Source organism: Aythya ferina (assembly GCF_964211825.1).
Source record: "Aythya ferina genome assembly, chromosome: 11".
Classification (NCBI taxonomy): Eukaryota; Metazoa; Chordata; class Aves; order Anseriformes; family Anatidae; genus Aythya; species Aythya ferina.
Window position 1 is genome coordinate 3,187,252 of NC_140307.1, and position 17,971 is coordinate 3,205,222.

Here is a 17,971-nt window from a genome sequence, read left to right on the forward strand (position 1 = left end):
ATCAGCCCAGCTCCTGCGGGAGAAGCGGCTCCTGAGCAGATGGTGCACGTGCAAAAAAGCTCGTGTTTCTTCTCAAAAAAGGCCTTTTGCCTGCAGAGCTCATGGTGCAGTCCTGGCCGCAGCGTGGGCTGGTGGCCATGGGGCCACCTTCCCCTCTCTAGCTGGTGTGGTGGGGATGGAGGGAGCCATGGAGCCTTTTTGGGTTCCTTTCACAGGGTTTTACAATGGGTCAGGCACTCAGGGTAGTGGCTGGGTATCTGGAATTGAGCTTTTTAAGCATGAAAAGGGAAAGAACTGAGCCCTCTCATGAGGGAGTCGTGGAATATCCCGAGCTGGAAGAGAGCCACAAGAATCAGCGAGTCCAAGTCGAGAGAGGATGCTGTCTCAGAGCTGTGCTGCTGAGGGCTCATGCGTCTTGCAGTTCTGCCCATTTATCATCTGATAAACGTGAATTAACCAGATGATGTATCACGTACTGAATCCTTCTGTTGCTCTGGGATCCCCCTTTTGGTCTCAGGCCAAACCAGAGGTCAGAAGTGGGGTGAAATGCTTCTGGCTTCTGCCACTTTGGTTGTAAAATAACAAACTTTAATTTCTGTTGCTGTGTCACTGTCAAAAACGGGAGCTGTGAAGCAGGAGCACTGCGTCAGCTCTGACTTCCAGTTCTGGCTCACAGCAGCCTGCCTGTAACACTGCTCAATGGTTTATTCACATGTACTGAAATGCTTAAAAAAAAAAAAAAAAAAAAAAAAAAAAAAAAGCTGTTTACCCTTACATCCTTGGCATAACTTAAAATACAAAAATACATCGTGGGTGAAGCAATGCAATTTAAGATGACCAAGCCCTAGCAGTCGCAGCTTTATCTGGCTTTCTGCTGCCCTCCGGCCTGCCGGGAAAAGAAATAAATTCTACACATCGGGTTCGTGCAACAACACCAGCTTCCAGTGTTTCCCAAGGCTCTAACTCCCTCAGAAATCATTCTTGGAAAGTAATAAAATTCAGATTATTTATCTAAGCTATTGCAATGCTAGCTTGGAGCTATTAAAGTCTCTCCGACACTGGTATGCTCTGAGGATCAAAGTGGCTGTCTCTTCAAGATAAACGAATACTTAGGCAGTGTATTAAAGCACATTTCTCTATTGTCTCTTGGCACCAGTGACCGATCCATAATAGCTGTTTTCTGGAAAACCTTCTTAGAGTAGCCTGACTCCTCATTTGCTGTTTGGCTGTGAGGTTGCGTTTGCAGCCATCGGCCATTTCATAGCTGGCAGGTGGAGAACACACATCTTAAAAATCATCGCTTTGACTTTCCATTACAAAGCAGGGGCTTTTAAGAGCTCGTGTAGCGCATCTGACACCAAGAATCTGTCTGCTCTCAGTTATGGCTCCATTACAGCCAGGGAGCTGAGGCACGCTGCTATACTGTGCTCAAGGAGAAAGGTCCCCGTTTTGTTTAGCCTTGGCAGGGGCAGGACCTGCTTCCCAGGAGGCTGAAGAGAATCTCCTTTCAATGCCTGCCCGAAATGACTGAAGGTTGCATCAACTTTCCCATCGTGTGATTCCTGAGTCATGTGCAACCACGCCGCTAATTCTTTGTCTCTGCTCATGACACCTCTCTCTCTTACTCTCTCCTAACTTCTTTTAAAGAAACGCAGATGTTATAAAAACCTGACTGTGTGCTTTCCTATGTAGCATTGGTCACAGAGAGCAGTGAGGGTGTTTCTTTAGCAGGGAGCCCAGGAACTGAGTGACCCCAGCTGACACCTCCGCAGGCATCGCCAGCCAGAACGGAGCCAGCGCTGACACTGTAATCCTGGGGACCAAGCCAGGCGTCACTCACAGGATGCCGCCGCTGGATGCTCCCAAAAGAAAAGTATGAGCCATCCCTGTGCGGTGCCAAACGTGGCTGCAGCATTTAAACTATCATCACATCCTCCGAGTTCACAGAAATGTCACAGCGCCCAGAAAAATAAAATCCTTCCCTAGATAGCGGTAGAGGCAGAAATCATTCTGCCTCATCTCACAGAGGGAGCCTTGAGGGCTGGAGAAGTATTTTTCCAGGGCCACAGAGGTGGTGGCTTGGTGACATTCAAGAGGATTTGGGGACCTGGGGGTGACCAACCACTTCCTTCCCATGCCACCTCCAGTTAGCGTCATCTGCACTGAGGCTCACCCATCCGCAAAGTGCTGCTGCTGCCAGCCGAGCCCTGCCAACGGGGCCAAGTGCCTTGGCTGTGACAACCTGACGTTAATGCCAGGCAGCTCACCAGCCTTGGACCTGATTTACACTGAAGTGAAGCTGCCTGCCCAGGCACAGCAGGCTGAGCCATCTCAGCTCCCCAAGAGATACACCCAGCTCTTCCTCAGCTTTCCAAATCCGTAAAGTGGGGCAGGAGGGGGTTGATGCCACTTGAAAGTGTGCTTTGTCTTGAAGGCAAAAGGTGAATGCTGTGCTGGAGCCTGCAGAGCTCCCAGCCCATCATTTCTTCCCTGAGAGCTGGAAAGCACGTGGAGATGCCAGAGCAACTGTCTTGAGCACTGCAGTGGGAAGGTGTTTATGGGCAGCCCTGTATTCAGGAGCAAAGCCCAAACTGCTGCTGGGATGGTGGAAAGCACCGAGAGCTGTAATTACTCTGTGAGGCTGTCCTGGCTGTGTAGCAGGAAAGGAGCAGCATTTGTCTGAAAAAGCACAGTCCCACTGGCTAGAAGCACAAGCAGCTACTGTCCAAGGGAAAGCAGCCTGCTTGCTGCTGGTCAGCCCACGGGAAGCAGGTCCCCAGCCTGCTCTGCCTGGATTCCTACAGACCTGAAATGCCAGAAGCAGAGAGGGAAGCTCTGGTAACAGCTTCTGCCTGCTTTAGGGTTTAATGGGTAGCAAAGCCAAGCCTTTACTCTGTTGATAGATGTGCTTGGATGCGGGGCTCTGCACTCTCTCTCTGGCTGTGCACAGAACTGAGCTGTGGGGTACGTGGAGAAACTGCAGCTCAACACAGATTTTGCCACAAAGGAGATTGCAGTGACCCCTGGCTGGGTCATGTTGTCCATGAGAGGAGGGCTTGAGGTGAAAAAACTTCTGATTTTGTACCTTTTCCCTCAACACTCACAATTGCTGCAAGGAACCCACAGAGAAGGATTGCTGCCCTTCTCAGCAGCGCTGCCACAGACAGATCAAAGACCAAAAGTTTTCCACCACCTTCGAGGCCTGGGGAGAGAGGGGTGACAGAGACACCCTGGGACGCATGGGGGCTGCTTTGGCCAAAGGCTGAGGCGTTTGTAGGACATCAGTTCCCTCTGCTGACGAGCTGCCGAAGTGCTGCAGTGCTATGGCTGCGCTCATGGGGGATTGCCCAAACTCCCCAAATCAAGGCCACACCTGAGCAAAGCTGCTCCCCTGGGCCCTTGGTGTCGCTCCCCCCAGCTCCCTGGGGGCGACAAGGTTCCAAAAGCATGGAAAACCACTGTTTAAGGACATTAAAAGCGGTGAGATTTAGGAGGATATGAGGGAAAAAGGGAACAGCGTGACTTGGTTGGGCACTGGCACAGGCTACCCTGGGTAGCTGACATAGCACCAAGCCTGGAAAAGTTCAAGAAGCATTTAGGACACTGCTCTCAGACACATGGTTTGTTTTTTGGGTGGTCCTGTGAGGAGCTGGGAGCTGGACTCCATGCTCCTCCATCATTCAGTGACAAAAGGGACATAGAGCTTCTGGAAAGGATACAGTGTAGAGCCACAGAAATGATTAAGGGATTGGAGCATCTGTCCTGTGAGGAAGGACTAAGCAAGCTGGACCTGTTTAGCTTAGAGAAAAGATTGAGAGGGGATCTTATCAACCTCTAAAATTACCAGAGGGGGCAGCGTAAAGGGGATGGGACCAAATTAATCTAAGTGGTGGCTAGTGATAGCACAAGGGTTAATGAGCTCAAATTGAACCACAAGAAGCTTCATCGCCACGTGAGGAAAAACTTATTTATTGTTCAGGTGACGGAACTGAACCCAAAGCCGAGCACCTCCCCGCTCACCCCGCTCTTCCCCGCCCTCCGCGGCCGCCATTTCGCGGAGGAGGAGCCGGGGGCCGGGCGGCGCCTGCTCGGCTGTGGGCGGCTGGGGCCTGGCGGAGCGGGGCGGGCACGACTCGGATCGGCTCGGCTCGGCCTGGTGCGGCCTAACGAGGGCTCGGAGGGATGGTGAAGCTCACGGCGGAGCTGATCGAGCAGGCGGCGCAGTACACCAACGCCGTCCGAGACCGAGAGCTCGACCTGCGCGGTGCGGGGCTGAGGGGGGAGCCCCTGAGGGGGGAGCTGGGCCCCTGAGGGGGGAGCTGGGCCCGGCCCTGTAGGGCTGGTTTTGGGCCCAAGGATTCGTTTTTTGGTTCTCTGGGGGCTGTTGGAGGATTTATGCCGTGTGGGAGCGGGGTGAAGGCGCCCTGCAGGGATTTTTAGCAATCCTTTTGTCCAAGCATCTCCCCCAGGCCCTGTTTTTCGCCGTGTTTTACTCACCTGTAGCCACCCTCTAATTCCCGCCTCGCGTTTCTCTTTTCCCCAGGCTATAAAATCCCCGTCATCGAGAATTTAGGCGCCACTCTGGACCAGTTCGATGCCATCGACTTCTCTGACAACGAGATCCGCAAGCTGGATGGGTTCCCCCTGCTGAGGAGGCTGAAAACGCTCCTGATGAATAACAACAGGATTTGGTGAGGGGCTGTGCTTGGGGCCCTGGGGCACAGAAGTGTCTGTCAGGGCAGGATAGTTGTAGAAATGTTTGTTTTCTGGGGAAAAAAATGGCAGTGAATACTGTATAACCCCTCTGGTTTGCTTGCTTTGTTCGTTGCAAAAATCTGTCCCAGATCAGGCTTCAATTTCCAGACAGGATAACGACACACAGAGTCTGGAACTTGGCTGGAATCTTTGGAGTTCATTTACCTTCCCCATAAAGAACAGGCAAACAGGGAATGTAACACATATCATGCATCTAATGCTCTTACAGTGCCAGCTGGTATTTTATGCTGCTTTGATAAGAAAAAGTCTTGTAGCTGATGCTAACTCAAACTTGTGTTGATGTCAGACTTGGTTGTGTTGAAGAGAGAAGCTCTGTACTTTCATATTTGTGTGTTTTCATCATTGCTAATTTCCAGCCTAAGTTAAAGCTTTGGATTTTTGTTCTTCTTCAGTCGGATCGGTGAGGGACTTGAACAGGCTCTGCCCAGCCTCACGGAGCTCGTTCTTACCAACAATAACATTGCTGAATTGGTAAGCTATCAATGCAGGATAAATCCAAACAAGCCTGAATTGTGTGTTTTTATCATCCTTCTAATTAACCTTTTCCTTTAGAGAAATATCATGTGAATTTGGTACACTGGTGTGTATGGTTTAATTAACATAATTTGCAGCATGCAGTGGAACAGCAGTCAGAAAACTTGGGTGGGTTTCCTGTTAAACTAACTGTAGTAATTCTAATTGATTTCTAAAATGCATATGAGATTTTAGTGAGGAGTATTCACAAAGGCGATCTAATTACTTTGAAATTAAGTACTTTTAGGTCCAATACTGGACTGTACAAACAGTCTCTGTTTTTAAAAACTATTAAAATTCTCTTTTAAAACTTCTTTTTAGTCACTTATTCAAAACTGGAAAACCCAAGTGCATCTAATATTCTCTGTTTGAATTATTTAATTCATTAGCCAAGAGCCTGAGCACAATTTCATTGGTTTTGTTAGTGGTGTTACGTGTAAAGATGAGCAGATTGGAATCCTTTGTGTAGCATTTGAGTAGATTTAATACCAGTGGGTCTACTTGCAATTTTCTTATTCTTAATTCTTTGTTAAAACTGAAACTTGCTTTGTTGCTCTTTTTTTTCTCCCTGTTTCTAGAATGTATCTTTTCCATGGTAGAAATCAAGACTTTTGGCTCAGTTGGCTGCCTTAAATTGCCTATAGGAGTATTGCTTGAAACGTTACTGACTTGCTGCAGTCCTTTGCAACAGTACAAATGTTGCTGTTTATCTACATTTTCAAAGAATTAAGCTTGAAATGAACGTGAGATTATTCTGCCTCTGAAGCAGTAACTTATAAAGACTGGTAGAAGTTTAGGAACTTTGTTTTGAAATACTGGATTCCTATTAAATGCATTCAAAATTGTTTCTGTGTTCCCATTATGTAGGGTGAACTGGATCCATTATCAAGTATTAAATCGTTGACATACCTGAGGTAGGTAATCTTGAAAAGAGAAGTTTTTTTCCCCTCCCTCTATGTATGAATATAGATATATCTTAATTTATTTTAATATATTTCATATTAAGTACCTCTTTGTAACCTTTATTTACGTTGTAGCATTTTAAGGAACCCTGTAACAAATAAGAAGCATTACAGACTGTATGTAATCCACAAAGTTCCTCAAGTCAGAGTCCTGGATTTTCAGAAAGTCAAACTCAAAGTAAGTCTGCCATCTTCTGATTCAGCACAAGTTGAAAACTTTTTTTTGTGTTACATTCTTGAAATTTTAGTGGCAACAGTAAGCTTTTTTCCATATTTGTAAGTTGTATTGAAACTATGAATCCGAAGTGGCTTTAAAACACCTGCTTTGCTTTCTTTTATGATTTCATTCTGTTAAGAATCTAGTCTGCTTAATTACATTTAACTGTGTTTTACTGCCATCGTTTTAGTCTGATTCTCTTCTGGCTGGCTAGTTTTGTTGGTAAAAAGAGATCTGGAGAAAGGAACGAGAAATCACAGCGGAGCCCTCTGTTCTCAGTGAAGATGCAGTGTGGGAGAGCTGTTGTTTTTCAGAGCGTTCGGCTGATAGGCCTTGAGTCTGAGTGTTTGGGCAATGTTTATGTGCTTGTTGTTACGTCTGCTCTCCGTGTGCCAATGTTCACTGATGAAGATGAGCCAAAGCATCTTTCTTTGCAAAGACAGCAACTTTGCAAAATGCAATGTTCTCAAATTAACTTTGTGTGTGTGGTATCGCTGTAGGAGCGACAGGAGGCAGAGAAAATGTTCAAGGGCAAACGGGGTGCACAGCTTGCAAAGGATATTGCCAGGAGAACAAAAACGTAAGATGAAAAATAAATTTCCACTGGCGTTCTCCTTCAGAAACACCACTTGGCGTGCGGCACTACGCGCTGCACCGAAATGTCCCTCATTGGCAGGAGGGCTTAACTTTGCTAGGGTGATTTCAAAAGGCACTTCTGGCTGATTTTTGGATGGTGGTGAATACATCTCAGAAATATTTCTGAAAGAGATATTTGGTCAGGGTGGATTCTTATCTTTTTTTCCCCTCTGTGACTTGACTGCAAAGAGGTGGCCATTTGTGTGTTTATTTTTCCACTCTAGATGATTGGTAACTGAAAAATTTTACGTTTTGGTAGGGACTATAAACAGTAGAACCTGCTTTAACTAGGAGGATAAATGCAGCTGAAAACATTTAGTTTACAAGCGTTAAAATATTTGCTTATTTAGTGTGATTCTTAAATAGTACATCATGGAATGGCTCAGGTTGGAAGAAACCTTAAATATCACCTTGTTCCAACCCTCCTGCCGTGGGCAGGGATGCCACCCACTAGATCAGGTTGTCCAGGGCCCCATCAAACCTGGCCTTCTTTTTGTTTAATTTTTCATCGAGTTGTTTGGAAAACAGAATTCAGATCAGGCATAGCAACAGCGTTTTCAAATTCATAGCAAAGTAACAGAAGTATCTCAAATGTATTTAGCACCTAAAACTGTAACAGGTGGCCTTTCACAATGGTTTGTGAATAAAAAAGAGTTCAGGTCTGATAGATCACTGATTTACTTGTTCTAAAACTAAATAGTTTGATAAACATATAAAGAAAACCTCCCTGTAGCTGCGGAAGAGGTTGCAGGTTCCTGAAGCTGGGTCGGCATTTCAGGAAATTCTTTCCTGCTGCTTAGTCAGTAACTCCTGTTTTCAGACTACAAACATCTATTTTTTTCTTAAAGCAGGTAATGCTGAGAAGCAGAAGTTTAAGATTGCACCTAGAGTAGTGCAGGCTTTAACGTAGGCTGCCACAAGGATATATTAGATCGTTAAGAAAAGGAAACCCCAATTTCCTTTACCCTGTATTTATCCACCTGGCTTTTGTCATGGTGAGAGACAAAACAGAGTGTTCAGCAACATCCAAATCGAGCAGCTCTTGTCAAACACTTTATAAGTTATGCTCTGCCTCTCGTTATGAGCAGATGAAAGGTGGGAGGGGGGTTGGGACCCTGAGGACAAGTTGCTGGTGTTTCTGAAGGAGGCAATTCACTGTATCAGTTTGTTAACAAAGATAAGATACTACACTTGATTGATTGAAATGCTTCCAAACCTGATTTGGAAGTAAGAGAAGCACCTGCTCCTCCCAGGGTGTAATGATACTTTACTTTTTTTTTTCTTTGAAGCTTCAATCCAGGTGCTGGTCTGCCAACAGACAAAAAGAAAACCGGGCCCTCCCCGGGTGACGTGGAGGCAATTAAGGTAGGTATGGCGGGACAGCACACGGGGACAAAAATTGAGGAGAAAAATTGTGAATCCAAACAGAACAAGTGTTTGTTTTTTTTTTACTGGCAACATCTGACTCTGCTCAGATGGATAGAATAGTATTTCCTGTTTGTTGCAGGTGCTTTTCCTGTAAGTTTTCTTCTATGACATGCCTGTTTTTTGAGAACTTAACTGAAACTTTGTCCTGGGCTTAGAGTTCTCCCAGGGTAGAACAGCTTGCTTAATAAGGGAGGAAGTAAGATCGTGCTTTGTCATGTGTAGAACCTTCTAGGATGTAAAAGCTTAGCTTCACTTAATTAAAAACGTGGTGTGTTTATTTTAAAGGCTGACATGCTGCGTGTGAAGATCCATTGTGCTCTTTTGCCTGTTTTTCAGACTGCCATAGCAAATGCCTCGACTTTGGCTGAAGTGGAGAGGCTGAAAGGCTTGCTGCAGGCTGGTCAGATACCCGGCAGAGAGCGAAAACCAGGTCACGCTCTGCTTCTGCTTCTGGTTTCCAAACAATCCCCATTCCTTGGAAGGGCCAAAAAGTGGAAAAGTTTAAAAAAAACTCTTTAAAACTCCCATAAATTGATGACCAGAGTGACCGGGGATCATCCCTAAGGCTCTGCAGCCAGCGGGGGTCTGCCTGGCTGCCATATGAGGTTCAGAACTGGCGCAGGGTCTCATGGGGAGCAGCAAGGTGCCAAAACACCAGCTGTAACCCTATTGTCGTTTAAAGAACAGTGATCCCATTATTTTGGGACTCACCCTGTTGTCCTGAGCATTAGCTGGGGCACGGGGAGTCCCTGGGGGTCTTTGGGATTCCCCAGGGGGGTCTTTGGGACCTCTGAGCAGACACCCCGTAGCTTCAGGCTGCCACCATCGCTCATCATCTGCAGCTGAGACCCGCACAATTGGCCTTTTTTGGGATATTTGTTAACAATTTGGGTTATTAGGCATTATGATGTTCCCCGCTGAACCCCGCCTGTCTCCCCAGGTCCGGCCGAGGACGCAGAGGAGGAGATGGAAGAAGACGCCGTCCCCAACGGATCCTAGCGGGGTGTGGGGGGGTGGCCGCAGCCTGTGGGGCTGCTGGGGGGGGCTTTTGGGGCCGCGCCGCGCTCAGCCCTCAATAAAGGAGCGGGGCCGGGGGCCGGCGGTGCTCAGCTGCTGCTGGGGGCGTGGTCTGGGACAAGGGGCGTGGTCTTATGGTTTTGGGCGTGGTCATGGCAGGGAGGGGCGGTCCTTCGAGGGGTGGGGGGCGTGTCCAGACCTTATATGGAAACCCCGCGAGGGCCTTAAGGGAGGCGGGACCGTTCCCTGCCGTTGCGCCCCCGTTGGTCGATTCGCGTCTCTTTTCCTATTGGCACTCGCCGATCTGATCCCGCCCCATTTCCACTCTGGCGCCCTACTATTGGTCCGCGAGGCTGGGTTTCTTTACCCTCATTGGCTCCCCGCTCCCTCCCAGCGGGCGGGGCACGGCACGGGGCGGGCGGTGATTGGCGGGGCGGTGCCTGGCCGGAAGGAGGCGGAGGAAGAGGAGAAGGAGGAGGAGGAGGAGGAGGAGGCGGTGGCCGGGGATGGGTCTGGGGGGCACCGAGGGCGACGAAGCGGAGCTGGAGCGGGGCCTGGGCGGTGCCGAGCTGCTGCGGCACGCGGGTGGGCACCGGGGAGGGGAGCCGGGGGGGAACCGGAGCCGAGGAGGGGCTGTGAGGGGGGCCGGGGCCTGCGCCTGAGGCCTGAGAGGGGCCGGGGCCTGGGCGTGTGAGGGGAACCGGGCCTGAGGGGGGCTGGGGCGAGAAACGGGGCTGAGGGGGGGCTGTGAGGGGAGCTGAGGGTGAAATTTGGTGCTGGGGGTGGGTTACAGGGAGAGCCAGGCCCAAAGCGAGGGCTGTGAGGGGAGCTGGGGTTCAGGCAGGGGGTGTGAGGGGGGCTGAGGGGTGTTTTGGGGTGGGAGGGGTGTGATGCTGGCGGTGACAGGCAGCCTGCCCTAACCTACGCCTCGTCCCCATCGCAGTGGGCTCGCTGCTGTCCAACTACGGCTGGTACATCCTTCTGGGCTGCATTGTCATCTATGTCATCGTCCAGAAGATATCCCAAAGCCTGGCCGCCAGGCGGGGCGGCCGGGCGGGAGCGGTTGATGCAGCAGATATCGGTCAGTAAAGCCTCGCGTGCTCCTCAGGGCTGCGTGGTGGTGCTGAGGTGTGGGTGTCAGCCTCTAGGTGCCTCCTGGCGCTCCTCGGTCGCCACGGGATGGCTGGCAGCTGTTGGGTTCCACACAGGCAGGATCTTGCCTAATGACAACAAAAAGATTCTGCTCTGGGGGGGGGATTTAACCATGAGGGGTACTCGGGGTGGCTCTTTAGGCCCATGGAAGATGCAGATCTTCTTGCTGAAGAGATTGGTGGGGAAAGGTTTGAACAGGAGAAATATTTTTAAAAGTCTGTGTTGTGGTGGGGTTGTTAGGAAGTGACGTGGTAAGGAGGGAAAGAGCCCTGACTCCATCGGGATTGTGTACACTTGGGGTGTAGCTGCCTCCTGTGTGCGTTGCCTTCTGCAGTGTGGCAGAGGTGGAAAACCTTACGCAGTCCTTACACAGTACACATGATCCTGCCCCACTCCAAGACCTGCTGCTGTAAAGCACAGGCTGTACTTACACGTCTGCTGAAAGAAAAGTGCCTGGCACTGAGCCCTCTGGCTGGCATGGCAATTGGTGTGACCTCAGAAAGTGTCACTCACTTGTCCTTACATTGAGATGTTTGATGTTTGTGAGTAATTTCTCCGCTGACGGAGCAGATCAAATCTGCCCGTGCCCTGCTGCCGTAATCCAACCAGCAGGACCCATCGCCAGAAGGAGCAGGAGGGAACGTGGGCTGGTTGCTGTGTGCTTGTGCACAAAACAAGCTCTCTGGGTAAAAATGGAATCCCTGCGAAGCATGGATGGTGTTTCTGAAGTTATTGGTGTCAAACAAGTCCTTCAGAAATAGAAGCAAATATTCTAGAAGCTGGAATTTTAATTTTGATGGGTTCGTTACGTGGGTGTCTGTATTCATTAAAAGCCCGTTGAAGTAATTGCTCTAAAAATATTCAAATATTATGAGATTTAAATCAGTGTATGAATTACTGTAAAAGATAAGCTGCAAACTGGACTTGAGCTGTGATTTTTCCACAAAACTGTTGTGGCAAGGGATGGGAGCCTTTCCTTATTACCACTCTTTGAGGATATCATTTAGAATTTATTTCGAACTGCTTTGCAAACTCTTCTGCAATTTCCTAGAGCCTGACCTGGTGGTAAGGAGGCAGGAAGCTTTGGCAGCAGCTCGCCTCAGGATGCAAGAGGAGCTGAATGCACAAGCAGAAAGATACAAAGAAAAACAAAGACAGGTAACTTAACTATGAATTTATTTATTTTTTTGGATTCATTACTTCAGAAGAGAGAAGGGAGAACCTTTGATAATATATTGGGATGTAAATATGTAGCTGGCTTGTTCATTTAAAAAAGCAGGTTTTCTTCCATAGAACCCCCCATTGTGCTTCAAATGACCATCAGATGCAATATTCTTTACTCAGCATTTCTTATAGACTGATGATTTAAGCTTTCCACTTAGTTCTGTTTTACTTCCAAAATATTTTTAAGCATGAAGGGGTCAAAAGAAGCTGCAGATGCAGTTTTGTGTATACTGGGGAAGAGGGGGTTGCAGTCCTGTTGTTGGGAAGATTTGGGTGCTCACAAAGCTGAGGTACTGCATCGAGTAAAGATAGATCCTCTGGGTGTTGATGGGTCTGTTGTAGCTGTTCCTGTAGCACGGGCAATTCTATTAGTTCTAAAATCATTGTCTTACATATCCTCAATTTGTCTCCTAGCTTGAAGAAGAGAAGCGAAGGCAGAAGATAGCAATGTGGGAAAGCATGCAAGAAGGAAAAAGTTACAAAGGAAACCTGAAACTGAGTCAGGTAACGGCTGAGTTGTTAACCAGGTTACGGTTATGTATGTGTGATTAGTTAAGTCAAAGCTCACATTATCTAAATTGTGAGTAACGTTTACTTTTGTGAACAGCAAGAAGTAGAACCTGGTGCCTCCACCTCAGCAGCAGTCCCAAAGTCTAAACCAAACAAAAAGCCTTTGCGAGGAGGTGGTGAGTATGAAATCCTTAAGATGTTTTGAGCTTGAAACAGAGCATTTATCTACCTGTGCACAAAGTCATTGTGTAAATACCTCTAATTTTCCTCTTGTGCAGGAAGAAAACAAAATGTACCTTATGAACAAGTTCTCTGCTTTACCCATTGTGGTCTGCTTACACTTTGTACAAAACGTGGTGGGCAGTTTCTGTCCTGTTTTCCCCAGGGAGGCAATATTTCAGTTTTCTTGTAAATGCTTTTGCCATAACTTAGGGAGATTGTTGTACTCAAAAATACAGGTTCTTGCAGTATTTCTGGGACCCCTCCCCTATTATTGGAGAAGTCCAATAACTTAATATCTGACCTGTCTTCCAGTCACCTGTACTACTAACTCAGTGCAGGAAGAAAATATTTTACTTTCTCTTATGTAGACTCAGGGACATGAAACACCTCATTAAGGTAGATGTGACCTTGTTAATCAGGTATTACAGTAACAACCTATTGAATATGCTGATCCTGCAGAGGTATAAAACTGGTACCAACTCCAATAGACCACCGTAGGGTGGTTTCATTAAACTCACTGTCAACCACTGAAATCTGTCTCGATGGATTGACTGTTTTCTGTAGCCAGAAATCCTCCCCTTAAGGGTCACTGCTCTAGATCAGCCAGGCAGCTCCTCTCCTTCCTCTCCTCTTGGCCGAACAGCCTTTGCCATACCTGCAAGTGCTAATTTGGCTATAATATTCTAATTACAATTTTCCATAGCAGAAGGGATCATCCTAGACAACCTCAACCGTATCAGACTAAAAGGGAAACACACTTAGGGTGCAGCAGTGAACAAGTCACTTGATTTAAATGTATCAAGCCTAAAGATCCTTCATTTATATGTGCTATATCTCAGTAATTGTTCAGTGCTTAAAGTTCTGCTTTTAGTATTACGGATTGATTCATCTTAGGGTGTTTGATATGAGGTAATATTAATATAAATGTCTGATACTGTCAGATACCTTTGTAGCTGTCGCACAGAATATTTACTGCTACCAGGAATGAGAAATGTGTGCTAATCCTTAGCACATGGTTCTTTCATGTGCTGAGAAACATGATCAGGGCAACTAGGTTGAGGCATCCTTCCAGCTGCTACCTGTCCTATTTTCAACCTAAGCAAAATCTTTGCTTAAGTTTAACAGATTATGGAATTAGAGGTCTCTGATCTTCTCATGAGTTAGCTGAGGATGAAGTGAAAGAACCATCTGCGCTGTTCAGCTGCTGAATTAAGCTAGAAAGCAGAACTTAGCTCGTACAACAAAAACAAACTTCAAAGATGGAGGTGGTGCTTGAAGTTTCAGTGGAACAGGTTGCTTTGAAACCTGCTTGGTTAGCAAGGCTTTTGGTTTTCCTTTTTTTGCCTTGTACAAAACAAATCGAATATGTTTGCCAAGTGGTACCTTTCCAAGTGCATGCTCATAAAATGAAGTTGCTTGTAGCATGGCATTGGGAGGTTCAACTAAAGTTGCCTCACTGTGTGCACTTGGCTTCTCAAATTCATTTAAAAATTATCTTGTAGTAGTAGAATCTGCTTTTCGACCTTCAAAATATTATTTACAGGACTGGAATTAAAGATTATTGTAAGTCCCTAAATAGTAGGGCTCTGGGAGAACAGATAAACTCTTACTGCTCTACAGCAACTGCAGAGCAGCATTAAGGCTTTAATGCAGATTTAGCGAAGTTATATGGCAATTGAAATCAATTTGATTTAATCCAAATTGGTCAAATTAAAACACAAATGTTTTGCAATGGCTTTGACTGTTAGCCCTATAAAATAAATCATCTCAGGTCTGGATATTTTCTCTGCTTTCATTTTCCTTAAGTCGCTGCCTGTGCAGTAAATAAAAATAAGGTGCAAAGACTTGTGAAATTTATTTTGGACTTGTGTGTTGAAGAGTATTAACACGGTGGATTTCTCGTGTGTTCTTCTAGGCTATAACCCCCTGTCTGGAGAAGGAGGCGGAACGTGTTCCTGGAGACCAGGCCGCAGGGGCCCGTCAGCAGGTGGATGAGGCTAACCTCCCTAGTGTCTCACATCACTAGCAGGCTTACTCCTACCCACTGTCTGACTGCCTACAGTTGGCGTGTCACCGTGACTCCTTTGGGGTGTGGTTTAGTGCAGGTGCTCATTTAAAAACAGATTTTACATCATTTGCATATACTAACAGCAACGATACTACACAAGAAAAATACCCGGTTCTCTTAGAGAGGAGGAAGAAAGAAACAAAGTCAGTACAATCAGTTCATTTTCTTCCCTCTGTAGGGAGGAAGCCTGGTCTCCAGCCCAGATGTGTCACTTGTGATTGAGAGCAGGATTCTGTGGTTGGCCTTTCAAAAGACTGGCCTTGAGCTGGTGAATGAAGGATCTAGGCCTCAGTTTACCCGTGTAAAAAGAGGATATTTGCCATCCTCAGACCTGTAATGGGATTTACTGTGTTTGGCTGGAAGGTCTTTAGAAGGGAAGAATATTGTCATTGGCAGATGCCTTCAATGTTTGGAGGAGGGACTTTGAGAAAACCCAGATGACCTGACAAACACCCTGGATTTGCACTGAAGGCCAGTTACTTTAGAAGAGTCTCTGTGACAAGCTACCTTGAATGATGTTTTCCTTAGAAATGGTGAACAAACCAGTGAGGATTACTGATGCTAGACAGCAGATGGGGGTTTCTTGCTATTCCTTTTTTTTTTTTTTCTTCAATTTCAACTGCTTTGTAAAAACAAGATACCGTTAATATTAAATACAATTGCCAACAAATCCTAAATCTAGTATTTACAGTCTTGTGCTTTTCTACGGCATCTTTTCTATAGAAGGCGTATGTTGTAGTGCAATAAATGTGTACAAAGCAAAACGCTAGAGCGTTTTGTGTGTATGTGTAAAGGAAAACATACGAGAGATCAAGTGGAGTGATTTTCATTTGGCTAGCACCATAAACAACAGTTTTGTTTTGGTTTGTCGTTTTAAGCGGTTCCTTTGTTTCTAAGTTTTTTTTTGTTTTTTTTTTTTTTTTGGGTGTGCTCTTCCAAATCATGATTCCTAGAAGAATCCTCTTCAGGTTAAGACCAAATCAAACTTTCCTCAAGTTTAAAAAATGAAACTCCCCATTCCCCACCCCTAGTAAGTGACTGTGAGGTGGGGTAGGTTGGATGAGTAGTTGTTAAATTCTCCAGCTATAGCTGAATCTAAATCAAGGAAATATGTATAACAAAGTCTTTTGCTCTTGGCACAGCAGAGGGTTTCTTTTCAAGTTGCTGCTGACAAATAGTGTTTGTGGAGGAGTGTTTACATGGGCGTGTTCAGCTTGAGCTGCAAGATGTTCAAAAGGAAAAGAGAAGCCACGAGCTGTGCTGAGACCTGTGCGGTGCCTTGTTTCTGGGCAGCAGGACTGCCTGTAGCTTTAGCCACGCAGCATCAGGGTTACACCTCAGGATCACTGAGAACTTAACCATGTTCCACTTGCTGTTCTGAAGGTGTCTCAGGGTGTGAAATGAGAGCCTGGCTGCATTGCATGGCTGTCCCGCTGCCCTCAGTAGCCTGGCGAGATGCTGGGGTGTGCTCTTACCTTGCTGTCAGCTCCTGCAGCACAAAAGGGTGCAGCTTTTTTTTTTCTCTCTTTTTTTTGGGGGGTGGGCTGCAGGGAGGCTGAAAAGAGCCTATGACTAGCAAGTGCATAACATTTTCTTGTCTCCGTTTGTGTTTGAATTATTTGTGTCCATCTGTACGTGTGACTGCCAGCATCAAATACACTGCTCATACAGCCACTGCTCCTTCCAGGTGTCACCTGATCCTCGCTGATTTCCTATGACTGTAAATGTAGCAGGGGCACGTTACTTGGGAGTTTTAAAGTTGCCAAGTAATGAAATGGAAAAGTGGATTACCTTTTCCTTCAGACCTATGAAGTGTGTGCTAAACTGCATGTGGAAGATGAAGTGAGAAGGCCGTTAAGGTTCCTATGGAAACTAGTTTTCATTTCCTGGCTTCTGTGCATTTTGATACATAACCTTCAATTTCCATTGTTGTAACACAGAGCGCAGAATGTCACGTCAGGTTTTCTTCTTTAATAAGGCAGAAAAAAACAGAGGCGGGGGAATATTTTTCAAGATCTTCATCCGGGGGAGGGCTAAGTTATCTTGCTCGTACCTGTGAGAAACATTTTCACCTTCTGTTTGGGGAAATAGGCAAGTCTGAGGTGGTGTCTTCAGAAAAAGAGCCGTGGGAGATTGTTGTCTTAAAGGTACAGAATTCCTTGTCTTGATGAAGTGGTGAAGATGGGTTGATTTAGCTCAGTAAAAGCATTTAAAGGAATAAATAAGCAGGTCTGAGCTGAGTATATGCTAATCTTTTTCTGTGTCCCAAAACTTGCTTCTGGCCGGGGCTGGGATATGGATTTTTGCCCAACTCTTAAGATGTTGAGACATATCCAGGGAGAACAGTGATTTACATATTTCTTGCAACTTCAACTTTCTCTCTCCCTTAATTTTTTTTTCCCAACCCTAAAGTCCTTAAATTTTTCTTGATCAGACGCTTCTAAGCTATTGAACAGAGTGGGAGCAAGAACCTCAGTTTGTAAAACTTTTCCTTTTGGCTCACAAACTACGCAAACAGATGGAAGGGTTTTTCCTCTGACTTCAAATAGAAAGTTCTCCCTTGACCACAAACAAGTATGGAAACGTGGCTGCTTGTTGCTTTACAGCTGAAGAGTGAAGCATGCAGAAGGCATTAGGTGAAAGTGAACCCTCTAATAAATCCATTGTTCCTGTTTTGGTATGAATTCCCAAGAACTTTAAATTATGAAAGAGCATATTAAAAAGCCTTCAGGAGATAATTTTTTTTTCCATTTACAGCAGTTATGCAAGAACTCTCTTACTCTACTGATGCAGATGTTCTGGAAATCTCTTTATCTGGAAGAAACAAGATAAACTTAGAGCTGATAAAATGGTGTTAATGTGCTACACATAATAGTACTCAGCTGCTGAACAGTAAATCTGTCTTGGGAATCGAAAAATCCCGAGTCAACCAATGTACAGAGGTACAAAAGCATTCTGTAAATGTCAGTTGATTGAGAAACATAGGTAAGTATTTCTCATTGCCTTTCAGATAAGTTATATGGTGGAGAAACAAAGGGTTATGTTTTCTTTAAATTGCTGACGAGGTTTGGTCTATGCATCATTCTGATAAATCTTCACCAAGAAGTACTGAGCACTGGAATTAGAACTGAGCAAAAGCCACGTCACTCAAAATTTATTTGGCTTTACTTGGGCTTTTCAAAAACACTGTAAAATGAAGAAAAGCTTCTAAGAGCGATAATGCATCACATACGTAGATGTTAACAA

General features: G+C 46.0%; 2 protein-coding genes across 2 annotated transcripts; both read left to right on the forward strand.

Annotated features, from left to right (window-relative positions):
- The first annotated feature begins 4,100 nt into the window (after positions 1–4,100).
- SNRPA1 (small nuclear ribonucleoprotein polypeptide A') lies at positions 4,101–9,641 on the forward strand. Its single transcript, XM_084532837.1, has 9 exons — positions 4,101–4,264; positions 4,544–4,691; positions 5,169–5,247; positions 6,157–6,203; positions 6,327–6,429; positions 6,969–7,048; positions 8,394–8,469; positions 8,869–8,962; positions 9,473–9,641. The coding sequence occupies exons 1-9, from the start codon at positions 4,183–4,185 to the stop codon at positions 9,529–9,531; spliced, it is 768 nt and encodes a 255-aa protein (XP_084388963.1). The 5' UTR covers positions 4,101–4,182; the 3' UTR covers positions 9,532–9,641.
- Positions 9,642–10,026: 385 nt separating this feature from the next.
- Positions 10,027–15,489, forward strand: SELENOS (selenoprotein S). Its single transcript, XM_084532838.1, has 6 exons — positions 10,027–10,134; positions 10,493–10,630; positions 11,753–11,859; positions 12,340–12,429; positions 12,533–12,611; positions 14,573–15,489. The coding sequence occupies exons 1-6, from the start codon at positions 10,056–10,058 to the stop codon at positions 14,650–14,652; spliced, it is 573 nt and encodes a 190-aa protein (XP_084388964.1). The 5' UTR covers positions 10,027–10,055; the 3' UTR covers positions 14,653–15,489.
- Positions 15,490–17,971: the final 2,482 nt, after the last annotated feature.